Genomic DNA, 22,849 nt, shown 5'->3' with positions numbered 1-22,849 from the left:
TCATTGCCCCTTAATGTAAAAAATATAACCACTTCCCCTTTCCAGGTGCCAAAGAGCACTGGTGCTATAGCAAAAACAGCCATATTGCTTCCCTGAATCTTCCTGACATTTCAGCAAGTCACAGGAATGATGAAGTCTTCCCCTCGTGCAAGTTATTTTCTTTACCTGTTATGGGACAAATCTGTGCTCTGGCTGAAATGCCTGTCCTTACTCCCTGCAGGACCAGGCTGCTGCCTTTGCCTCAATTTTTGTGTAGTCCTGCATGCCCTTGAGCCCAGCTGTGTAGCAGTGGGGAGATATGGCTCCTCCTCCACATCTGATTGCGTTGCTCTCCATGATGGGTGGCGTGGTGGGCCAGAGCAGGGAAAGTGGCCATCTGCCAGGAGAAAGGTCAGTACAGCCTGGGAAACCAGAGCTTGGCAGAAATCACCCTCTGCTACCTCTGGGTTAGCACAGGTAGATGCCACCCCTGGTGCTGGACTAACAGCTTTATACCCAGTGCATCACACATTCTTTTTTTGTCTAGGCTTTTCTGCTTCTGCCAAGTGACAACCCCATTCTGCTTTCTCGACTGACCTCCAAAGCAGAGTATCTGAGACAATAAAAATGCAATGTCTGCCTGGAAACCACCCAGGCAAGCGGCCAGATCTGTAGCCCAGCTCTTCACCTCAAGGCTCACAGCCAAAATCCTGCCCTCAGACACAATTCCTCCTGAAGCCAGCCAGAGAAGCAGAGCAGCATCTGCTCATCAGATCTGGCCACCAGCTACAGTGCAGCCTGGGTACAGTCTGGGCTCTTTGCTGGTGTAGGGCAGCTGAGCTCCACGACGGAGAACAACCTCCTCCATGAGGGTGGAAAGCTGGCAGTTCCTACAGGGCAGCTTTCAGCAGAAAGTTCAGGATAAGACAGACAGCTAGAAAGGTTTTAATTGATTCAAATGAGAGCTTCTCAGTGGCAAGCAGAGGTGACTATCAAGCAGAGAGGACTCCTGGGCTGCCTGTACATCAAGCTTTGCAGTAAACCAAAGCATGAGCAACCAACCCATAGCTTGCACAGGCCAAGCTAGAGGGGAGCTTGGACATCAGACCACTAACATTTCTACATATTGAAATTGTAGTTATGCTAAACAAGGTCAGAAATAAAGCACCCAAATGTTTTTCAGCTATTTTCTGGGAATTACCGAATTCAAAGACAAAAAAGCTTAAGACATTGAGATATTTAAGTAGCTGAGAGCATAAACCTTCACTGCTTTTGTCCTTTATTTCTCTGCCTAGGTCAGAAAAGCCTCTGCATATGCATTCGGCCTTGTTCTGACAAGCTGTTAAGGATAAATGCTTACAGACAGCTTTTTCTGAAACAGGTATTTCTTGTGTAACCCTCTCAGTACAGGAGTGTGTTATGACACCCAAGTGCTGCTTCTTTCCACAGCTGACCGCCTTTGTCAAGTTCTCTCCTCTACAGCCTTTAAAAGTTTTCCCTTCCCAAGGTGCCCAGGGAAGGTGCTGCTTTGCCAGATTGAGGCATGCTTGGAATGGGTAACGATGGTCTGCAAGACCTCTCCAGCAGTGCTTGCTGCGCTGACCTTCCCTCTCATCTTCCCACCAACATATACATTTACACATTTATGGGTATATTTATGAGAAAGAGTAGTTTATTATTCATGTCCAGCCTCACACACAGCTTCTCTGCTAAGCTAAAGATGCCAGGAATGGTCCTGTTTGAGACAACCTATGGCTCCCCAGGTGAAGGCTGGGGATGGCATCGTTTTCACAAGCAGCTCACAGGAGACATTCAGCTTCAAGGGAGCTGCCCCTGGACCCTCCAGACCTGTAGCCTCAGGTCAGCACCTGAGCATCAACTCCTGCAAGTCATCCTGCTGTTTCTTCAATGCAGCCACAGAGTGTTTTTGTAGTGGTGAGACCATTTATTTGAGAAAATTGCCGATGTCCAGTTCTTTCCTGATTACTGCAGTTCTTCACCACGGAAGCCTAATTTCCTCTTTCCCCTCCACATTTTGACTCCTCAGACTAGAGAGGTGCTTACTCTGCCTCATTCTTCACAGCACCTACAAGAACTTGGGATTGGTGCAGCCATTACCTGGGCTTTCTGTAGCGGTTTATTCTGACAAGCCCTCTTCAAATACAGTTTTCAAAATTGTTGACGCGGACCCAGTTTTGGAAAAGGCAATTTGTCTTCATTGCCAAGAAACAAAACACACCACGAACTAATCAGCATTGATGAATTCTGTGGCCTCATGCTTTCACATCAGTCTGACTGGCTCACCTGGGAAAAGATGTGTCTGTGCTAGTGGCATTGCACCAGTTAATACCAGCTGAGGCCTGGCCCTGGCATGCTCATCCAGGTGCAAAGGGAAGAGAAAAGCAAGAGGAGATATCTTAGTCACGGCAAGGCAAGTGTGATGCAACTGCTGCACAAAGAGATAGTTTAGCAATTCCTGGCAGCACCAGCTTGCCCTGAAATCCAGTCCAACTTAGAGTGCTGACAATCCACCATCAAAGGACACCAAGGGACCTTCATCCTGCAGCCTGGTGGCCACATACAACCCTGGCAACGCAACCGATGGCACTATAGGGCCCTCTGAATTTGAGAGCAACAAAGAGAACGTATTTCTTCTATTACTGGAAGCCCCTCCCAACCCCCATAATTTTCAAACGAGCATTCAGTTCTGCAATCCTTCCAAAAGCAGAAATGCAACTGTGCCCGGTGCCAGAGTGATTTTGGGGAAGCTCTGCACCACACTAACCATTTAAGGTCAAACAGCTCATTAGCCAACCCAGACTAGCACACAGAGAGGGCTCAGCTCACATCTGAGCCTGATTAAATGCCACGATAGATGCCTTAGTAAGAGCACGTGCGTTTCTGGGGACGGCCGGGCTGGGTCAGCACTCAGAGGCCAGGCTCCCGCGGGCTGCCCACACAGGCACCGTGCACCTGCTCCTGAGGCCGGCGGCTCCTGCTCGGGGTGTATTCCCACTCCTACTCCTTCCAACACCCTCATAAACCACACATCTTTCCGCGGCCACCTATGACTGCTCCGGCCATCCTCACCCCCAAGAACTCGAGCACTAGTGGGGAGAGGCAGAGGGAGAGGAGCGGGAAAGACGGGGTGGGGTGTCCGGCAGGCACCGCCTGCGGGGCAGCCCCAGGCCGGGCCGCAGCTCGCCCAGCGCCCACGGCTGGAGCGCGAGTGCCCGACAAAATGCCTCAGCGTACCACGCTCTGCCACCACCACGCGCCCCGCCGCCCTCTTATATAGGGCCCTAAAAATAGCTCGCCGCGCGCCGCCTCGCGAGTCTCGGGGAAGGGGCGGGAGCAGCGCTACCGGCCAATCGCCGCCGGCGTCGGGACTCCGGCCCCGCCTCCCGCTCCCCTCGCGGCTTCGCCATTGGGCCACAGCGTCTTCAGGCGCGCGGCGGGCACGCCCCTCCCGCCCCGCCGTTTACCCTACATGGCCACGCGCTGCCTCAGTGGGGCCGCGCGGCTGCGCGCGCGGGGGGGGGGGTCGGGCTGGGCCGGGCTTGCTGAGGGAGGGTGAGAGGGAAGCGGGGAGGGAAGCGGCGTGAGGGGGGGGCGGGATGTGGGATGTGGTGTCCCGAAAATAAAGAGGGGAGGGGGCGGCGGGGAAGGCGGTCGCGAACGCGCATGGCCGCGGCGCGGGGCTGCGCGGAGCGCGGCGGGGACGTGCCCCGGTGCGGCGGCCGCGGGGTGCTCGGTGCGCGCCGGCGCCGCTCGTCCTCCTCGGCCCGGCCCCCGAACCTCGCCGTCCCTCCGCGCTGATCCTCTTTCTCTCTCTCTCTCTCTTTTTTTAAAGTGTGACTGAAACAAAACAAAGCCAAAGGGACGCTGGATCTATCATTGGTTGATTTTCCTCCTCCTTTTTTTTTTTATGACCAAAAACAACCCCCCACCCGAGCAAACAAACACACACAAAAGCAGAAAGAAAGGGTCTTGCTCAGCAGCAGCATGGATGTCTTGGCTAGTTATAGTATATTCCAGGAACTCCAGCTTGTCCACGACACCGGCTACTTCTCAGCTTTGCCATCCTTGGAGGAAAACTGGCAGCAGGTGAATCATTTAAATTACTCCTGTAAATCTCTTAAGCGCAGACAGTCGATGCATTGAGGCTGCATTTCTGACTTTATTTTATTTTTGTTCTTTAATTCAGGGTTGGGGTTTTTTTGGTGGTTCTTTTTTTTTTTTTTTTTTTTTTTTTTTGCCGCGTGGGTAGACCTTTTAAATCTCTGTATTTTTTACCGTGACAAACTGAGCAGTCCATTCAAATCTGTCTGCCTTCAGTCCTTTCTGAGCACACCCGACAGTACCTGAGATCCGGTGGCATTCTTTAGGGTTTCGTTTTTTATGATGACTACTATTTATTTTATTTTTGAGCTTAGATATTTTTTGTTTTGCTTTGTTTTGTTCTTTTAAACAAGCCTATCCACTTCTAGCCAGTGCTGACAACTGGCAGCTGGTGGAAATGGAATTGATCATTCTTATTTTCAGGTAATTAGTATATGTCAATAAAAATCGTAGTTTAAGTCGGAGGTGGAGGGTGGGCAGGTGTGTGGAAGCACTAGCAGAAGCTTTAAGGCTAAGTTCAGTAAGTAGGAATGTGACTTCTTTTTCTTTTTTTTTCTTTTTTCCTTTTTTTTTCCTCGGAAGATGAGTAGAAACGCACACTTCTTGCTGTCTTGGAACAATGACGCCTTAGGCTGGTTCCAGTAAACCAGTGTGTTTTGAGGCACTGTAGGGTTAATATGCAGACAGAATAAAGAGAAAGATGGAAATCAGTTCTTATGAATGCATTAAAATGATGACTGGCAGCATGAATACAAGTAAGACCAAGGGGAAGAGTAGGTTACAGAGAAGAGCTGTATAAAATACACGATGCAGCCAGTTGTTAGCTGTAAATAGTTATCAGCTGGGATATTGAGGGAAAAGGAAAGACAGCATTTCTATTTACTACCAAATGTTGTGAGGTAGTCCTGTTTCTTCATGTGATTTTCTGGCAGAGGTGATACACCAGGTGAAATTCTGGAAACTGGTGTCTCTTTAAAAGAAAAAAAACATCTGCTGGTGGGTAGAAATAGTGGAGTGTGGCTGGGATGACATGTGGTGCTTTTGCAGCGCACGGACCCGTGGCACTATCAGTGTGAGAATAACGAGCCACAGGATTTCATCTTGCCAGCCTTCACCTGAGTCTTGGCTAGTGTAAGGGTAGCCTGTCAGTTTTGGGATGTTCATTTAATTTTTCCTTAGAAGTGTGTATGGGTAGAGAGGTGGATGGCAGAGCTGCTGGGGAGTACTCGGGCTGTAGCATTGTCAGCCAGCTGGACGGGGCTGCATCTTCAAAGCTTTACCCATAGTAAAATCATTTTGGCTTCAGCTTTGTATGTGTGTGCACACAAAGCAGAGGTTCATTGTCAGCTACAGGGTGAACACATTCAGGGTTTATTTTGCAAAATGACCGAACCAACTTTGCTTTATCCTCCAAGGGGGAGGGGATGCTTTTTGTTATTAATATTCAGCGCACACATCCATGATGGTCACATCTGCTTTCCTTTTATATTTTTAACATGCTAATTAAACTGAAGAGGTTAATATAATTTAATGAAAAAATATTTCATAGGATCGTTGTTGGATCTGTTGCATATTACTAACAGTCCAAACAGTCCAAAGCGACATAGTGTGTTGACATAGCCAGCATGCTTCAGGCAGTGCTGCGAGTGATTACTCTGTCTCCTTATGCCTTCTTTTATGTGTGGAAGAGCAGCAGTTTGTTTTATACAGTAGCATGTACCTGCCCAGTCCCATTGTTACCATTGCAGAATTTAAAGTCATACTCCTGGTTAAACCCCATTGATTCTACATGTATGTTAAAAAGAGAAGCTGAAAATAATTTGCTGCGTTTTCCCTTATTTCCTCTGAAATCCTGCAACCAGTGCCCAATGTTTCATAATGCATCCTGTATTTACGGTTTGTTCCCCTGTTGCTGCCTGGACTCTCCTTGCAAACAACAGGCAGCAAAACTGATGTGTCAGTGGTGGGAGCAGCTGAAGCTGGCTGTGCAGACACCGGGCTGTTACACAAGCTTGGCAGACCCACTGACACAGAGACCCCAATTTAATTCTTCTGAATCATTTGCAATGTAATCAGGTATTGGGGTTTTACTTATTTTAGGCAAACTGTAGCAACTTTGAGACAAAGGATGTATGTGTTTCTAAAGTATCCTTTAAAATTAAAGGCTACAGTTGATTCTCCGGGGAAGAGAGAGCTGACAGGGTAGTGACTGATTCCTGTGGGATGCGTCAGAAGTGAGAAACAGCAGCTTTAATTTTGAGTAAAAACACTTGAACAAGTCCTGCCTCTGCTCCAATGGTGCTACAGAGGCTCCAGGGCAGTGCTTCTCCCAGCAGCAGAGCAGTGCCCCAGGAGATTACTTCAGTCTCTTAAAAAGGCACAGTTTGAGGGGGAAAATAGATGTGTGGGTTAAGAGCAAACTTCTTTATCACATTGTAAGCTCCAGTTTTGTGATTAGCAGCTACTAGTGTGTGATCTGCTGAGGTTAGTCAGTGCCAGGTCCTGCTCTGACAAACGATGCTTACTGTGATGCCATGAAAGATGCACCTGCCCCACTGAAAATCAGAGCATGCCTTGCAGTGAAAGTGTTGACACAGTCCTGTCTTCCTTTTCTCCTGAGCCTGGAAAACATTCTGGTAGCTGCTGGCTGAGGAATATACAGCTGGGCCAGTTGCTCGTCTTTGGGATTGTGAAACACCCATTACTCACAGAGGGCACTGACAGCACAGGCAGGTTGGTAAACGCTTGCACACAGTCAGCTGATCTCCCGTTTTCCCTTCCCACTGCCAGAGGAGTGTGTGCAAGTTTGGTATCTGTGCTTTTGACAATTAGTGTTGGAGTTGAATGAGTGTAACCCAGCAATATGTACAAAACAAACAGATTTTGTGTAGGAACAAATTGTCTTCTTTTGTGTGGGTTTCTGTTTTAGAAGGCAGAAATGCGAACAAAGAAACCCTTATTCCACCCTGGACATAGTTTGCATTGTGGAAGTAGAAATACCTGAAGTGGAAGCTGGAAATGATGTGATGTGTTTGATGGTTTTTAAAAACACATTTTGGGAAGGGAGAGCTTGATTTTTAGGCAACAAAATCTGAGCTCCTCTCTGAGCTTTGGGTGTACTCCTTCAGGCAAAACACTTTTGAGGTGAGGAGGATTTTTCTTGGAGTGGGGATGTCAGAATCAATAGTACAATTTCATCAGGAGAAAGAACGTTGTTTAGCTTTTTCAGCAGTGCTGAGCCTCCATGGCACTGAGGAGGGATTGAAGGAAGAGGTGGGCTGCATGCATTGGGAAATGAGTCGTTTGCTCTAAGTCAGCTGGCTGGTACCTCGTGTTTCTGCCTGGTGCTTCATCCTGACTCTGATTGAACCGTCCTAGTTCTCTCTGTCCCTGTGAGCTGACTCTGCAGTTCAGGACCAGGGCGGGGGGAGATTTCAGCACCTGCGTGGCTGCTGCGCTGCTGCAGGAGGACCTCTGGCCACATATGCCATTGCTCTGGGGTGGCTGTCTCATGTGGCATCCCTGAGATTGGAACCAGACTGCTGGCAGTGACAGCGTGAGGCTGAAGAGCACCTCCTTACTCTGCAGAGGAAGGAAGTGGGTAGGAGGCTGTTTTTGGGGGAGATAACTCTGAGGAGCATAGCCTGTGCAGCTGCACATGGTCCCACTTTTGTGTGCCACGCTGCAGAGAGGGGGAGAGCGGGGCTGAGAATTTGGAAGGGGTGGACATGGGGCTTCCCTCTGTTCTTCCTGCTGGGCCTTCACAATGTCATTTAGGGGATCATTGAAAATCAGGGTGCAGAAGGCATCTTTTGTAATCAGATATGCCTCTTCCTAGAGGTGACATTTTAGACATCCCTATTGTCCTTCTCCATAGGCCCCTTGGTGGACTCAGAACTCAGTTTGCTATTGTGAAACAGGGGTCTGATCAGGACATTTTGGGGCTGTTTTCATATTCATGGGGAGCATAGGGCAGTGTCTAGCATGAGAGTTCCCATAATGTCGGAGTATGGGAGCACAAAGAGCAGGTGGATGCACAGAGTCCTCCTGTGTAGCTGATGCAGCTGTATAAAAGCAGCACGGCTTAGATGCCAAACCCTGGTTTATTCTGGAGGAGATAGCCTTTCCCACGTGTCAGCAGGCAGCACAGGTCTAATTGGCTGGCAGAAGTGGAAATGGCATTATATTGTTTGCTGATAACCATTGCCTGATAGCATTTCCTTTTGCCTTGGCTGACCCAGCTGCTCTCAGCTGCAGCAAACAATGATCCTTTCAAGAAAGATGCACATTTCCTGTAAAGCACAGGGTCGAGGAAGCCTTTGTTTTTCTGTTGATCCTTTCATATAGCCTTCTTTGCCTGTTTTTAATCAATTCTTCAGGCCTCAGTTTCCCTCTTTCTGAAGCGACTGACAACAGCAATGCTAAGGCCTAATGGTTTTTGTGGAGCTCAGAAGGCTGAGTTTTGACTCATCCTGGAAGAGGGCTTTGAGATCCCTGTGCTGTGTGAGAGCAGAGTATCCCAGGGTGACTAATCTAGTAGAATTCTTATATCTTAATGCTGACTTTTGCTTGGCAGACGGGGTCATTTTCAGGCCTATAGGAAAAATTTCCACTCCTACTGGAAAGGAATAAATCACACTGAAGAACATTCCTGCCTCCCCATCGTCTCCATTGTTCTAGTTTAATGGCATAGTTGGCCACTACATAAACTAAACCATCTCTTTTAATATTGCTATTTCATCTTGGTTCCAGTCACAGTGTAACACATTTCTTAAGTGCTTATAGTACATCATGCCTCTTGGGAATAACTTTCAGAAATGGTTGACTTCCAAGAACAGCCACATGTGTAATGCAGTGTATTTCAGACTCTGAACGCCGCTCCATTTATACCTGCAGTCCCTCTGCTTGCTCCATGTGCTGAAAGCATGCTTCTGTCACCTTACAGAAAGAGATGGACAAAGAGAGGAAAGACAAACTTGAAACTGCTGTCTCTCCTGTTACATGATTTCTTAATTGTAGAATCTTTTGTTAAAAGTGATTATTTTTTGGCATTCTGAAAGCACAGAGTCCTGCAATCCACTTTACAGGTCTTAAAATAGCAGATTATGTGAATGACTTGTATCAAGTGATTTTGAAATGGGGTAAATACCTTTAAGCAATGCACAATCATAATGTGGGTACTCAGCTAGAAAATATTTTCTCTTCCTTGTTTGGGATGCTTAAATCTACCCTTCCCCAAGCCTGTACATTTCTGTATGTCCTACTGAATAGGCAGTGCATAAATTAGAACAGGCTACATGAAAATCATGATACATAGCTAGTCTGCAGCGTGGTACTTCCATGGAGAAATGGCAGAAGGTTTTCAGTTCCAGATAGTAATTTCATATTTAAACTTTCCAGGGTTGAGGCAAATGGTATCTTCTGAATATTATTGGGGGACTTTTTGAGCCTTTGTCAAATGATTCTCCACTGAGAAACATCCAGTGTTTTGTTTCTCCATTCTGAGTTAGGAAACGTTATCAGGAAGCAAGAAGGAAGCTGGTTCTCTTTGATTGTAGCTGCATGTGAATGACCTTGATTGCAGTTGTCTTAATGAAACAAAGGGATTTTGCTCACTGACTGAGCAATACTGCTGTTTAGTACATTAAGCAGTGGGTTAGTAGTACACCTTATCTCCTATCAAGTTTGTCACATTTTGCAGAGGGAAGAAAAATTGTAGACTTTTGATCATCATGCTCAAAACCTCGCTAAAAGTTGCGCCCAGGCATTGGTAATTGATGGTGGTTTTCTTTTTTGATGCTAAACCTGAATTTTTGGAAAGTCAATAAATGTGTTTTCAAGAGTAGTCCTGAGTTCCTCTTTCTGCTTCCCTAGACTCTCAAGTGTCTCCTGTCCATTCCCTACATTTACAATGTCCCCACAGTTTCCAAACTCCTGGCAGTGCTCAGGAGCTGGGAGTGCCATTTTTGACTGACATTGCAGGAATCACTCACCTAAATTACTGAGTTTCTTCTCCCCACATGTCCTTTTTGTACTATGGGTGCTTCTGCCCTGGTCAAAAATAATGTGGATTCACTCAAACTGCAGAGTTCAGCGGATTCTGTAGCAAGCAAACAAAACAAACCTGCCAGGAAAAGAGCTTCCTCCCAACATTGCCACTGTGAGTTAAAAAATCATGCCTGATTCCCAAGACACTGAGATGGTCTTTAAAGTCACAGACCTTTTATTTTTTAATTTGATATTCTTTATACTTTCTTTGCATTTGAGCCACTGAAGATTTGTTTTGTTGTCTTTTGTTATTAAAAAAAAATCCCAAACAACCTGGGATTTCTGACTCTTACTTGATTCCAGCAGCATTGAGAAAATAAAAGTGGCATTTATAGGTGTGTACATCAGGAAAAGCTTTGGTCACCAGGCTGTGTTTACCATTCCTGTGCTGGCAGCAGCTGGTGAGGAAGACTGCTTGGCTGCTCAGGTTGTTAGGCTGCCTGTGAGAGTAAGCTGCCTGTGAGTTCATGTTTCAGCCTTTATGCTCAAAGGTAGTTAGACATCTTGGATTTAATCAGGACACCAAACCTTTGCTTCTCATTTCTTCAGTTACAAGATGCGTTGGCAGCTCTTGTGTTCTGATCTGCTGCTCTGGAGATTCCTCTTCTGGGTTTGTGATGCTTGGGCACAGTGGCTGGGGCAGGGGAGGCTTGTGTGAGGCCATGGGGATGTGGGCTCCAGCCCCTCTGGAGCTGTGGGCCCAGATCCTGCCACACCAGCTGCCAGGACAGCTCCTGTGCAGAGAAGCCATCGGTGGGCTGGGCCTTGCCTCTGTGAAAAAATCAAAAGAAGATTCTGAAAGGTAAGCTTAAATGCCCCTTCCCAGAGGCCTGGGTTGTCTTTGTGACAGCCTGTGCTTGGCACTGACTTGACCCTTCTCAAGTCTTTAGTAGGGGTTGGAGTTGAGTGTAGGATGGTTGGGCAGAAGGCATTTAATTTCTTTTTCTTTAAGAGGTTTAATATATCAACTCTGATTTATTAAGTTTCTCTGATGCTGTTAATCCTTTTGAAGTAGGTACCCATCCACTCCCTGTTCTTGCATGGGAAGGATCCTTTCCAATCCAAAGCATCTCTACTCAAAGCGACTGTATTCATTACATGTGTTGCTTTTTGCAGAGGTGTGTAGTGTCCTGTACAGTACACACCAAAGAGTCCCAGTTGTTTACACAGGGATGTTTACATCATTTATGTTTGCTGAAGGCCCACCAACCATATTTAAATAAGTGTCATACTGTTTTTGATCATGATGCTTACAGGCAGTGTGTCACATGTCCTAATCCTCTTGTTATTTCCCAGCATTGTGGACCTGAGTGCAAAGCTGGAGTTTAAATCATCCATGGGGTCAACAGCTCATATTCTGCAAGGGATAGAGAAGTAGACAGTGACACAGGCAAGCTTGGGAGACAGGGTGATTTGTGGGAAAGGATGCCAAGGAGAAGGACACTGGCTTGTGAGAGGCTCTTCTGAGACATTCCAATTAGAGTCTTGATTTACAAATCCTGCCCTTTAAACCTGTAGCCTCAGAAAGTCAGTTTTAAAGGGATGCTGACATAGGGTTGATGTTTGACCATGAAGAACCTTTGTAAGGTAGCATATTTTGACAGAAACTGCAATCAATGGAAGTATCTCCACCTAGATAATCCAAAAGGCCTGGAAAGAGGGTTTGTGTTTTTTGGACAGGATCATCTGGCCCACCTTCTGCCTTTGTCAATGCAGCCTTCTTCTGGTACCACTGAAGTGACTGGGAATCACAGTGAAAAGAAATGTTTATTTAGATGGTGCAGTGAGGAAAAAGGCATGTGTCAGGACAAGTAAATTAGATTTAAAAAATGCTTTCACTACTAATAGGCTATTATGGTGTTAGGCATTTGGTTTTCATCCTGACTCTCGAGTGGGCAAAGTCCACTTCCATACATAAGGAAAGTTCTTGGGTTTTGAACATTTGTAATTTCTGCTGACTTGCCTTGCTCCAGCCCAGGAGAGGAATCAGCATTGTGCTGAGTTGCTTTGTGCTGGTGGGGGTGAAGTAGGGACTGCCTGTAATCGCCTGCCTCTGTTTTCCACCGGGGCTGGATGGAAAACAAAGGTTCTAGTGATCAAAGGCCATGGTGAAAATTGTTCTTTGGGTGGCAGAGTAGAAGGGGCTGAGAGTTGCTCCTGTCTGCTTGCTTTTTACACCCAAAACACACATCACAGCACTTAGGTGTGACACCCAGATTTGAGTCACTGTGTGGCTTGATTCAATTCTGCCCTTACAGATTACATCTTGGATGTATGACATTTCAGTGGATTACATGTTGACTCCTAAAAGAATATATATTCCAATAAAATATTGGGCAAAAATGTATTTCTTTTCTGAGAATGTTTGGTAGAAATCTTTCAATGAATTGCACTTACTAGAATTTCCTGAAGGCTGGGCACTTTTCAGTGTGAGAGACTTAGTTTGGATGACATCTTCCACTTTGTTGTCAATTTTAGCTTTTCATTTCAGATCTCGCACCCCTAAAAGTTGATTAATTTTTCCCAGCTATTAGCGATTTGATTAGTCAAAGGTATCCAGACTCTGCATCCTGTGACTGTTGCATCTTTGGAGAATTGCATCCACAGCATTGTGTGATGCCACGAGCAGTATCTGGATACTTCTGGTCTCTTACCTGTGCTCTCCCTTCCTCAGGGTGAGGTGTGGCAAGGCCTGTTGATACACAAGATGCACAAAAGCAGTGCAGTCACAGTGTTCCTTGTCTCCTGGCAGATGCTGGTGTCCCCTCTCTCCTTTGCTCAGCTGCTGCCAGTGAGGTGCTGTGCTAGTTTGGAGTCAGTGCAGTCGCCCTGCCTTGGCACCTCTGGCTTCCTGCTGGATTCTGGATTGGAGGTGCCCTGCATCCCTGGGTGCAGGGTGGGCTGAGTGGCTCAGGGGCATTGTTCTTTTCCTGTGCAGTGATTTGAAGTGTACCAGGCCTGCAGAACTTGCTGCCTGCTCTGAGCTGGTGAAAAGTACCAAATAATTCTTCTCGGGGTTGGTTTTTTTTTTTTTCCTTTTCTTTCTTTTGGCCTCTCCTGTCAGCCTGGAAAATTTGTGCTGCTTTGAAGAAAACATTTCACTCATCTGCAACCTACTACAGCTGCTTTGTGAGTAATTAAGTATGGAAAGGAGGAAGGCAGAAGGGAGAAGAAAGATGGGATCTAGTATTTCATATGGAAAGCATCAGGCCAGAAGTGGCTTTGTTTCTGACATGTGGACAGTGGAAAGGCTGCATTTGCACAGTGGAAAATCAGTGCTAGTGGAAAAAGCCTCCCTCATTAGTGTCTAGATCAGATGGGGATGAACTTCAGTGTCTCTTGTTTTTATTTTTAAATTTGTCTACATTTTAAGGTAGTAAGGGAAAAGCAAAGAGCACTGGACTGATTTGAGAATACAGTCAGTTTGGGTAAAATGCCTCTTTTCTGGCTCCACCTGATGCTGCTGTCCCAGTTCATTCTGATGGTGTGACAGTCCTCCCCCAATTATTCCTAAGCTATGTCAGCACCTCAGGGTGGTTGTGATCATCTGAAGGTTGCTGTACATCATATCCTTACCAAGGTATGTGTTTCTTCTATTTGTTTTTGCATTTTGATCTCTCAGAGTAGTGTTCAGTTATATTTGTAGGCTTTCCTGGACAATCAAGGAAACTGGGAGCTTGGCTTTGCTGCTGAGAAAGGTCTTGTGAGGTAGGCAGAAGTCTCTGAGAGCTGGTGTTCTAAGCAACCTGTGGAAGAGCAGGGGGTTTAAGTCAAATAGGGAGAGTAAGGCATGTTTCTGTCTGGTCAGACCAGAGGAAGAAAGCTTTTAGAGTTTTGGAGGTCTCCAGTATCTTGGAGGACAAGGCAGACTGCTTTAAGTGATGTGACCCAGTGGAAGAGCTTGTAAGCTGCTTTTCTTTCAGGGTTGAGAATTTCAGGGTAAGTGGATGTCACCTGAAGAAGTTTCCTACTTTTGACTGCTGGAAAATAGTGTAGACTTCTCTTACTAGTACTTCTCTTACCTCTCCTGTGTTTTTAAAGTGCAAAGAAAGATTCTCATAGGCAAAACAGAAGGACCTAGTTTCACCTGAGGGGCTTTTGTTTTAGAGGGAACAAGTCAGTTAAGGTCAGTGGGAGCTCTGTGCTTGTTACATTGGTTACAGTTGAAACCTTCCAGACACAGGCTAAAATACCTGTCTCCAGTGCCTCCTGGATGAAGTTGTGTGCTCAAACCCCCTCAGAATCTGGGGGCTTAAAAGATTAAAAGTGAGGGCCTTGGCACCCCACTGTACTTCTGAGCTGGCTGCAAAGCTCATGCTTTCTCTTCAGGCAGCCTTGATTTCCTGCTCACTCAAGACAGTTTTCTGATTTTTGGGAGTGATTCCTTTATTAATCTTTCTTGGATGCTGGCAAATAAATTTCAGGGTGCTCAGTTTAAATACTCTTTACTGAGTGTGCCTAGCTTGTCTTGGGCTTTCTGAGTTCTGGGGGTTTGTTTAAAACATGAATAAACCCCAGTAGTTTGAGGGAGAACAGAAGAATTCCCATGTGGAGTTGCTTTCTGGTGTGAGAGACTTGGTAGACAGGTGATTGTCTGGGTGACTTCCCAGCATTGTTTCTGAGGGCTGAGAAGAATGCCAGTAGGAGCAGAGAGCTCTACAAAGGCTGCACTGGGATTTCTTTTTCACACATGAGAAGTGCATTTCTTACAAGAATACATTTGAGGGAGACCAAGGGAAGCAAGGCATGGGTGGCTTCTTACTCCCAAGTGCTCTAGTGTATGTGGTTCCAAGTGCTGAGTGCCCTGGCTGCACACTGAGTGGATGCTCTAGGTTGAAGGCTTCTCCTCACTGGGACTGTCTCATGTGAATTATTTCATGCAGTGAGTGCTGCCATAGAGCATTCAGTCAGTTTTGTTTGAGCAAGCTGCATCTCTGGTCAGGTGATGTTCCAGTATGGTGTAAGATGGGAATTTCTGTCTCATTTCCATTTCTGCAAGTAGAAAAGGTCAAGGAGACCTTTGGCATTCAGTTGTGAATAGTTTTTCTCTTTGTGAATGGAAAGAATAGTATCCACATCACATTGGGGATTTCAGATCAGTCAGTGAGTGCAGATCTGCCAAAGTTACAGTGAATTTACACTGGCCCAGTGTCCACAAAATCACTTGACACCTTTCAGGAGAATAGATTATACAAATCCCAAATCTTGTCAGGACTTGGACTAAATATCAGGATGTGGGCAGAAAACAGCACACCCATGTTAATGATTTGATTAAAACAATCTTGCTGCTCCTTAGCTCTCATAAATGTATTTTCACTGGTGTTGGGGAGGAGATATTCTCAAGTGCTGTAATGAGAGAGTAGATTTTTTTAAAATATTGCACAACAGGCCACTAAGTTGTGCTGTAGCTATATTGACTTACTCTGTTCTATAGTGAACATGGCCTTAGGCATCCTATAAATACCTTTTCTCCCCTGACCTTCAGCTAATAAATAATGGAAACTGTACAGAAAGAAATTTTCTTTCCATGAAGGAATGAGAGGTCCTGAGCTGCCCTCTATAAAACTGAAGGTGAAGCATGATTTGTTTTCACTGGTTTTATAAATGAAGAAAATGTGGGTGTGGGAGGGAACTAGAAAATGTCTTTAAGAGCTAAATGTGGCCTCCCCAACAGTGCAAGGTAGGATAATGTCTGGTGTAGTAGGCACAGCTTCCCTCAGGACAGTCATACCCATCTGTGAAATGATGACAGGTGAGAGAAGTCTCTTGAAAGTTTCAATGCATGGATAGAAGGAAGGTTTCAATTCTGATTTTTTCCCATTCTGAAGGTTCCCAGACTTTCATATCTAACAGTGGAAACCAACCTGAAAGTGGTTATAAATGGGTGTTCAAGGGAGCTCTGTGCACTTCAGTGAACTGTGTCATCCAGAGGTGAGACTAAATTACCAGAGTGGTCTTTTTTGACATTCAAATCCACTTCTGTACACAAGTCCTTTTTGAGGCCTTTTTGCTCTGTTTTAATGATGTTGAAATGCTGCAGTATAAACGTGAGTCATGAAGGGTCCCTCTGTGTGCACACAAGGAGGGCCAGACACATTTCATTCTGAGAATCCATCACGTGTGTACTGTGTGTCAGGTTGGAAACATGTCTCAGGGGAGAGACCAGGTTCATGGAAGTGGGGTCTTCCTCCTCCTCTGGCTAGAATCCAGCGTGAGTCTGTGTCATGTTGTGTCATGTAATGTTACATCATGGGGGAAAAGGACACAGTCACACTGCAGCTTGGTCTCTAAGGTTAGAGAAGGGTCAGAGAAGACCTCGTGTTCAGCAAGTGGGTTTTACTGGCTAATTTTGAAGGCAATTGAGATTCAAGAGCAGGGTGCACATGATGAAAAGCGTTTCTGGTCTTTGTCTTCATCCAGCAGCAATAAACTGCATATAAGCAGAACTCACCCAGAAAAAAACAAGCAAATTCTGGGAATTGGCACTGTTAGATCATGAAATTCTTAATGTAAGCCTCAGTGGTGCTTTCCAATCCACCAGGTGTGAAGCCTTGTATTCCTTGGAAGCCTGTGCAAAAACCTAATTTAGGGGAGGAATATCTAACAGACTGCTGTCTTTTGGTACCCAAGTCTTCTCCCTCCCATATTCTCTTTGTTCTCCATGAGCAAGTCCGTTGCTTTGTTTGGATTTACTGTGTTCATAGTTGCACAAAGCTGTGATGCTTTTCACCATTTTCATCTATATCACCTATTTCATGGATATTTTAATCTAAATGTGAAATAAGACCCCTGCTCATTGACTGGAGATTACAATTTTGACTGCAGAACAGACATGATAAATAGTAATAAAAGTGCATGCCCCTTTGAGTTTTGTCATACTTTCCCCTCTCTCTGTTCCCTCCAGTTTCCCTGTGTATCAGGTGCTTAGAAAGTGTCCTCGAAGCTATATTGGTCTTCTCTGTGTCTTATCTTGTTCTAGGACTCTTGTCAGCCTTACTGGATCTCTGCTTTTTGTTAGGTGTGCATGTTGCTGTTTCTTCCATAAATGCATTAATTTCTGTTTTTCCAAATTCAGTCTCAAGGATTTATTTCCTGCCACTATGTGGTTTTCTTTATAAACTGCCTCTTTCTGCTGGCATCACAGAAAAATGTAGCATTTCCTCCTTAAGCCCTTTTCCCTGCTTTTCTTCACAATCAGAGCTTTTTATGAGTTTCCTTAGTTTTCCAATTTGTTTTTATTAAGCATGTTTTTATAACAAGGGCTGTGATCCATCAGAGTAAAGGGAAACAAAAAAATGATGCCAAATTTGTGTTTGTTTGTTTAATGAAACAGACTTTAAATGGGATGAAGTCAAATTGGTGTTGATGACTTGACTTGATGGTAGCTGGTTCTAAGTGCTGGCTTTTGAGAGTGAGTCATGAAAGATCTCAGCATTTCAAAGAGCCTAAAAGCACAAATATAACTGTGGGGTGGTAGTAGTATTGGGAAAAGCTGCTGGGGCTGCTGTGCATTGTTGACCTATGTTTGGGAAAAAGAATCTGTGTGCTGGTTGGTTAGTTAGTTAAACACCACTGGCTTTGTGGTTTATGGATGTGAAACAGTGTTTAACCTGGGCCATAATTAAAGGGTAAAGCCCCCTTGAATTTGGGTGCCCACCCAGCACATCTCTACCCTTCTCTTCACAGAATGACAGAGTGGCTAAGGTCTGTCCACAGTCTGTCATCTGGTTTAATCCAGGGTCATCCTGGAGCACACAGCACAGGACTGTGTCCAGATGGTTGTTGAATATCTCCAGTGAGGGAGGCTCCACAGCCCTGAGCTCCCTCAGCCTTTCCTCATAGTAGAGATGCTCCAGTTCCTTGATCATCTCTGCTGCCATCCTCTGGACTGCCTCCAGGAGCTCCATGTCTCTCTTGTGCTGAGGAGCCCAGAACTGGGCACAGCACTCCAGATGTGCCTCACCAGGGCTGAGCAGTGGGGCAGGATCACCTCCTGTGAGCTGCTGGCAATGCTCTTCCTAATGCACCCCAGGATCCCATTGGCCTTGGCCACAGGGGCTCACTGATGGCTCAGGAACAGCTCATGGTCCACCAGGACCCCCAGGTCCTTTCCCACAGAGCTGCTCCAGCAGGCAGTTCCCAGCCTGTGCTGGTGCATGGGGTTGTTCTCCCCAGCTACAGGACCTTGCCTTTGTTGAACTTTTGATTCACTGCCCACCTCTCCAGCCTGTCCAGGTCCTTCCAAGGGCTGCACAGCTCTTCAGAAAGGGAGTTGCTCCAACATGGGCAGGAGCAGCCTGCCTGAAATGCTGTGTGGTCAGTAGTGGGGTCCCACTGTTTTCCCTCTGGAGGGTCCCTGCACTCTGCCACTACCCACTGTAGTAGCCTTGAGCAGTGTGGCTCCCTGCACCCTCGCCAGGCACCTTAAAAGAGGGTTTGCCAAAGCCCCTCCTAAGGCAGAGGAGCCTGCCTGAGGCAGGGGAGGGATAGAAAGGGGACCCATGAACCTCAGCTGCTCTGGGCTGTGAGGTGCTCTCCATTTGCTTGTCAGGACACCCTGGACTCTGGGCCTTCCTGCTGTGTATGTCCACTGTGCTGCTTAACCACCCTTTGAATCAGCTCGGGCTGCTTGCGTGACAAAGAAATGTTTTCCTGGTGTTTCAGAAGATGGGTGATTCCCTTTCTTTCCTGTGTAGAGGGAAGCTGCTGCATGCAGGGTCTGCTGGGGTTATAACAAAACAATGGGGCCTCGTCAAATAGCAGTGAGGCACACAGCTGGCTGCAGGCACCAGGGCTCTCTGGGTTCTTGTTTGGTTCTCCCTCTGTGAAACTTTTCTCAAAAACTATAGTCTACCTCCCCTTTATTCTAAAAGCTCTTAAGCTGTGGGTATCTGTCAGGGATTTTTGTGTGGAACATGAGGACTGTAAAAAAAAAACAAACCAAGTCCTAAGCCATGTGCTATTGCTAATGATTCTGCAGGCCAGTAAAAAGCCAAATATTTTAACAGAAATTGAGGAGTGAAAACAAAGGACCTGCTACAATGAAACATCACGTGGCACCATCCTTATGACTTGATCATGTGATTGCACTGGTCTGCATCCTGGATGTATTTTTTCATCTAATGATTTCCTGAAAGAGTTGAATATGCAGAAAATTCACTGTCCTCCCAGATGCTAATCAGAACAAAAGTGGAAGTTCAGAAGTATGAATGACAAAATTGTGGGAAAGCACAAGGTCTCTGCCTAACTCTTCAGTACCAGAACTGTGCTGGCAAGTTTGAGCAGTCTGTAGCAGCAAAAATCCTCAGCAGTTCCCCAATAAGTCAGAGAGCCTGACACCTACAGTCTTGGAAGCAAAACTTGCAAGTTGACTTTTTAAAGATCAAATTTTTCAAGAGCAACGACAGAGCTGTTTCAGCAGAGAAGAATACATACCCTTTCATCCAAAAGCTGGAGGTTTAGAGCATTCAGATATCTGTTTGATTTGATGGTTGGGCTTTGAACAGATAGGATGCTTCACAGCCATTGTCCTCAGAAAGCAGAGAAGCTGTAGCATGCTGATTTTACAGGCTGGGAAACTGGGACACCCAAACTCTCAGTTGTTGGAGAGATGAAGTCAAGAGCAGAGCTTGAAAAGGATACCAGCTCCCTGATCTCCATTTTAATTAAATTATTTCTGCAGTTGTCTTCCCTGGCAGTTTGACTGGTGGAATGTGGTCTAGCAAGGAATTTTGGCTGCAAAGTTTACAGGAATATTTTTCTGGGCCAGATCCTTGCCCAGTGTAAATTAAGATGACTCCACTAGCTACGATTATGGCACCAGCTATTTACTCCTCCCTCTGAGAATCTGTCCCTGCTGTGCAGACAGTGGGCAGTGTCATATAAGTTGTTCTTTTTAATTTTAGTCTGTCTAGATACTTCTGCAGCACCCCTTTCTGGAAGAACTTTATTCCAGTAGCTCTAAGCAGCACCACACTTCTCTGGTGAGAAACGCTTACCAGACACAATGTGGAGGTGGTCTGGTGTGCTCCAACTCAGCATTTTTAGCCTTCATGGTGTAGGGTTGGGATTTGATGGTCTCAGTGGTTTTTGGTGGAGAGGTGGCAGAGGGAAAGAATGGTAGGATTTCTTCCCAGTGGAGAGGGAGCGAGTCTGTTGTTCTCTGGTTTGATAATGTGTTGTCCCAGATGAGTGCTGGAGAAAGGTGACTGGTGCAGATGCACCATTCCTGTGGTAGGGTTTTTTTCCCAGCAGTGGGTGACACCTCTCTTTGTGGGTAAGAAGGTCTTTTTCATGGCTTTAAAGGCTATTTCCTGGCCTTTTTTTTTTTTTTGTTATTTGTCAGTTCTTCTACCCATGCCATTTACTACCACTTAGCCTTTAGCTTCTCTGATACAGTTTGAGTCACTTGGCATATTGGGGTAGAACCTCTCTAGCTTTCTGCAAACTTGTCACCAGGCCCACACAGGACCTAGTTTTTACAAAATTCTCAGATTTGTTGGCTGTGGTTAAGCAGGTGATAGGCTAGGACTGTTTTTCTTTGCCTTCTCATTCTCTTGTCATTTCTGAATTACCAGAACTGTCTGTAAATGTGTTTCTCCAGAGCCAAACACAGAAAGGCCATGACTCTGGCTGGGGCTCAGGAGCAGCAGCAAGATATATATGTATGTATGTATCTATACATATAGAGGTATGCCTTTTTGCTACTAATACTTCTGCTTGAATCCAAATGCACTTAATTGCTAATTCTCATAATGATTTTAAAATATTTGCTAACCATTAAGTCCTACCTTCTGTTGTTAACCACCTACATTTGTGTCTATACCCAGCCCCCACAGTGGAGGGTATTCATGGCTGCAGAAACAAAAGCCTGAAGATAGAGATCCTAAGTTGTTAAAAACAAAATTTCTTTTTGAGAAAACCATAAAGCACATGCTATTTCTAGGATTCCACCCGAGCTTGATCAATACTAGTGAAACAGAAAAGCAAAAAAAGCAGCTCCCAAAAAAGCAGCTTCCATGAATATGGGTAAGAGATTCTTTGTGCAGGCTTAATGATTTTGAGAGAGACGTTTCCCCTGTGAATTGTTGTAGGAGTTTGCACCCCTTCCCCCACTCTCAGCAGAGGCAAGAACATATGACTATCCTCATGTTAGGCAGTGCAGTGTAATAATGCTGCTGTATTGATCAAATTGGGCTGCTTTGTCACCAGGGACATATGGGAGGATTTATTCTGACTCCTAAGGCTGTGCCTCCTAAAGTGCATCTTCCAGGCCTCTCACTAGGAAAAGGGTGTGCTGTGCTTGTTGTCTAAGCCTGCAGGAGCCACATTTTCAAAAGATTTCATGGTGTCCCATCATCCACTGCCTCTATCACTGCTTCTCACAGGGCTCCTAACTCACTCCCACTCACAGCTGGATGTGGCTCAAGTTCAAAATTGCATTGTGGCAAGATCCAGTTGTTTGCCCTTGGAGAGTGCCTGGAGGAGCAGCCACTGATTGCTGGAATGTGGATAAACATGGGGTGATGGGAACAGGAGAGGCTTCCTCTTTGCTTAGAAAGTGAGCAAAGCCTCAGTGAAAAAACAGCACAGAAAGGAAAACATGTGCAGGTTTTATTTCTCCTCCTGTGCCCTCAGCTGATATTCATGACCTTGTTAAAAAGATCAGACTGCTTCAGAGACTGCACGTGGTCATTTTTAAGTGTAGGGAGAAACCAAATGTGGCTTTTATTTTTCCATCTGATAAATTGCCAATTGCAGGTTTTACTTACAGAACACTCTTGAGTAGTCTGAGAGGAACACGATCACCTTGATATTATATTTATGAGTAAAAATGGTATGAGACAAAGAAAGCTCTTAGCTCACATGTAAAGAGTACTTTTAATGCAGTTTTTGCTTCCAGGAATGCATCATTACTCGTGGCAGAGAAGGGACACATTAGCAAGCTTTACAGGAGGACTGAAATGCCTGGGGGTACTCAGGGGCTTGGAGGAGCAATTTGATATCATGCTTCTTTGACAGGTGTCGGGAGCTTGATGCTGGGTAGTGATGGGACATCTGCAGAGCAGGGAAGGGTTAGAGACACTTGAAATGGAGGAGGTCCCTTGAAGCTGTGGTGATGGTCAGAGCACCTTGGAGGAGAGCCTGTGTGTTCAGAATTGCTGCCATGTATCCTGCAGGGGCTCAGAGTGACAGCAGGCCTGCCTGGAAAATTATCCTGAATGCATAGGCTGCCAGTAGTGCTAGCTATAGCTAAAGAAACAGTTTGAGTGTGTTTCTGTCTCTCTCTGAGTTCCAGTTCCTGGACTGCAGGATCTGAAGCAGATCGCTCCAGCAGCCTAGGCCACCACAAGGCTTTCCCTTGAGCTCTAATTAATGCAGCTGCTTGGGAAGTGCAACTGCTTGGGAAGTTAAGCACTTGGGAAGCAGAGCTGTTTGGAGATGAAGTAGCAGAGTACTCCCAGGAATGTTCAGCCTGTGGTCTCACATGTGGCTCCTCTCCCACCATAAAGGCTACCTTTGTATGTTTATAACCAAAATAAAATTGCAGTTCCTGAAAGCTGTTATTTGTACTTGGAGGAACATAATGTTTATGTTTGCAATTGCAGGGATTGTACCAAAGCATGGGGACAGAGGTCTGCAGTGTTTGGGATGACAGGAGCTAGCTGCAGACTCCACCTTTGAGGGCTACTAAAAACCA

General features: G+C 45.8%; 1 protein-coding gene across 2 annotated transcripts in view; it reads left to right on the top strand.

Annotated features, from left to right (window-relative positions):
- The first annotated feature begins 3,518 nt into the window (after nucleotides 1-3,518).
- The window catches only part of KLF7 (KLF transcription factor 7), a 65,686-nt gene continuing 46,355 nt past the window's right edge, over nucleotides 3,519-22,849 (top strand). Inside the window, exons 1-2 of one of the 2 annotated variants that reach the window (XM_030241836.2) lie at nucleotides 3,519-3,552; nucleotides 3,833-4,086. In XM_030241836.2, coding sequence (XP_030097696.1) covers nucleotides 3,985-4,086 — 102 coding nt within the window. In that variant the 5' untranslated portion in view covers nucleotides 3,519-3,552; nucleotides 3,833-3,984. Of the gene's footprint in view, nucleotides 3,553-3,660; nucleotides 4,087-22,849 lie in introns of those variants that run through there. The other variant, XM_050976658.1, reaches the window with a different exon arrangement.

Source organism: Serinus canaria, chromosome 7, assembly GCF_022539315.1.
Source record: "Serinus canaria isolate serCan28SL12 chromosome 7, serCan2020, whole genome shotgun sequence".
NCBI classification, from domain to species: domain Eukaryota; kingdom Metazoa; phylum Chordata; class Aves; order Passeriformes; family Fringillidae; genus Serinus; species Serinus canaria.
This window is presented reverse-complemented; position numbering and strand designations above follow the sequence as displayed.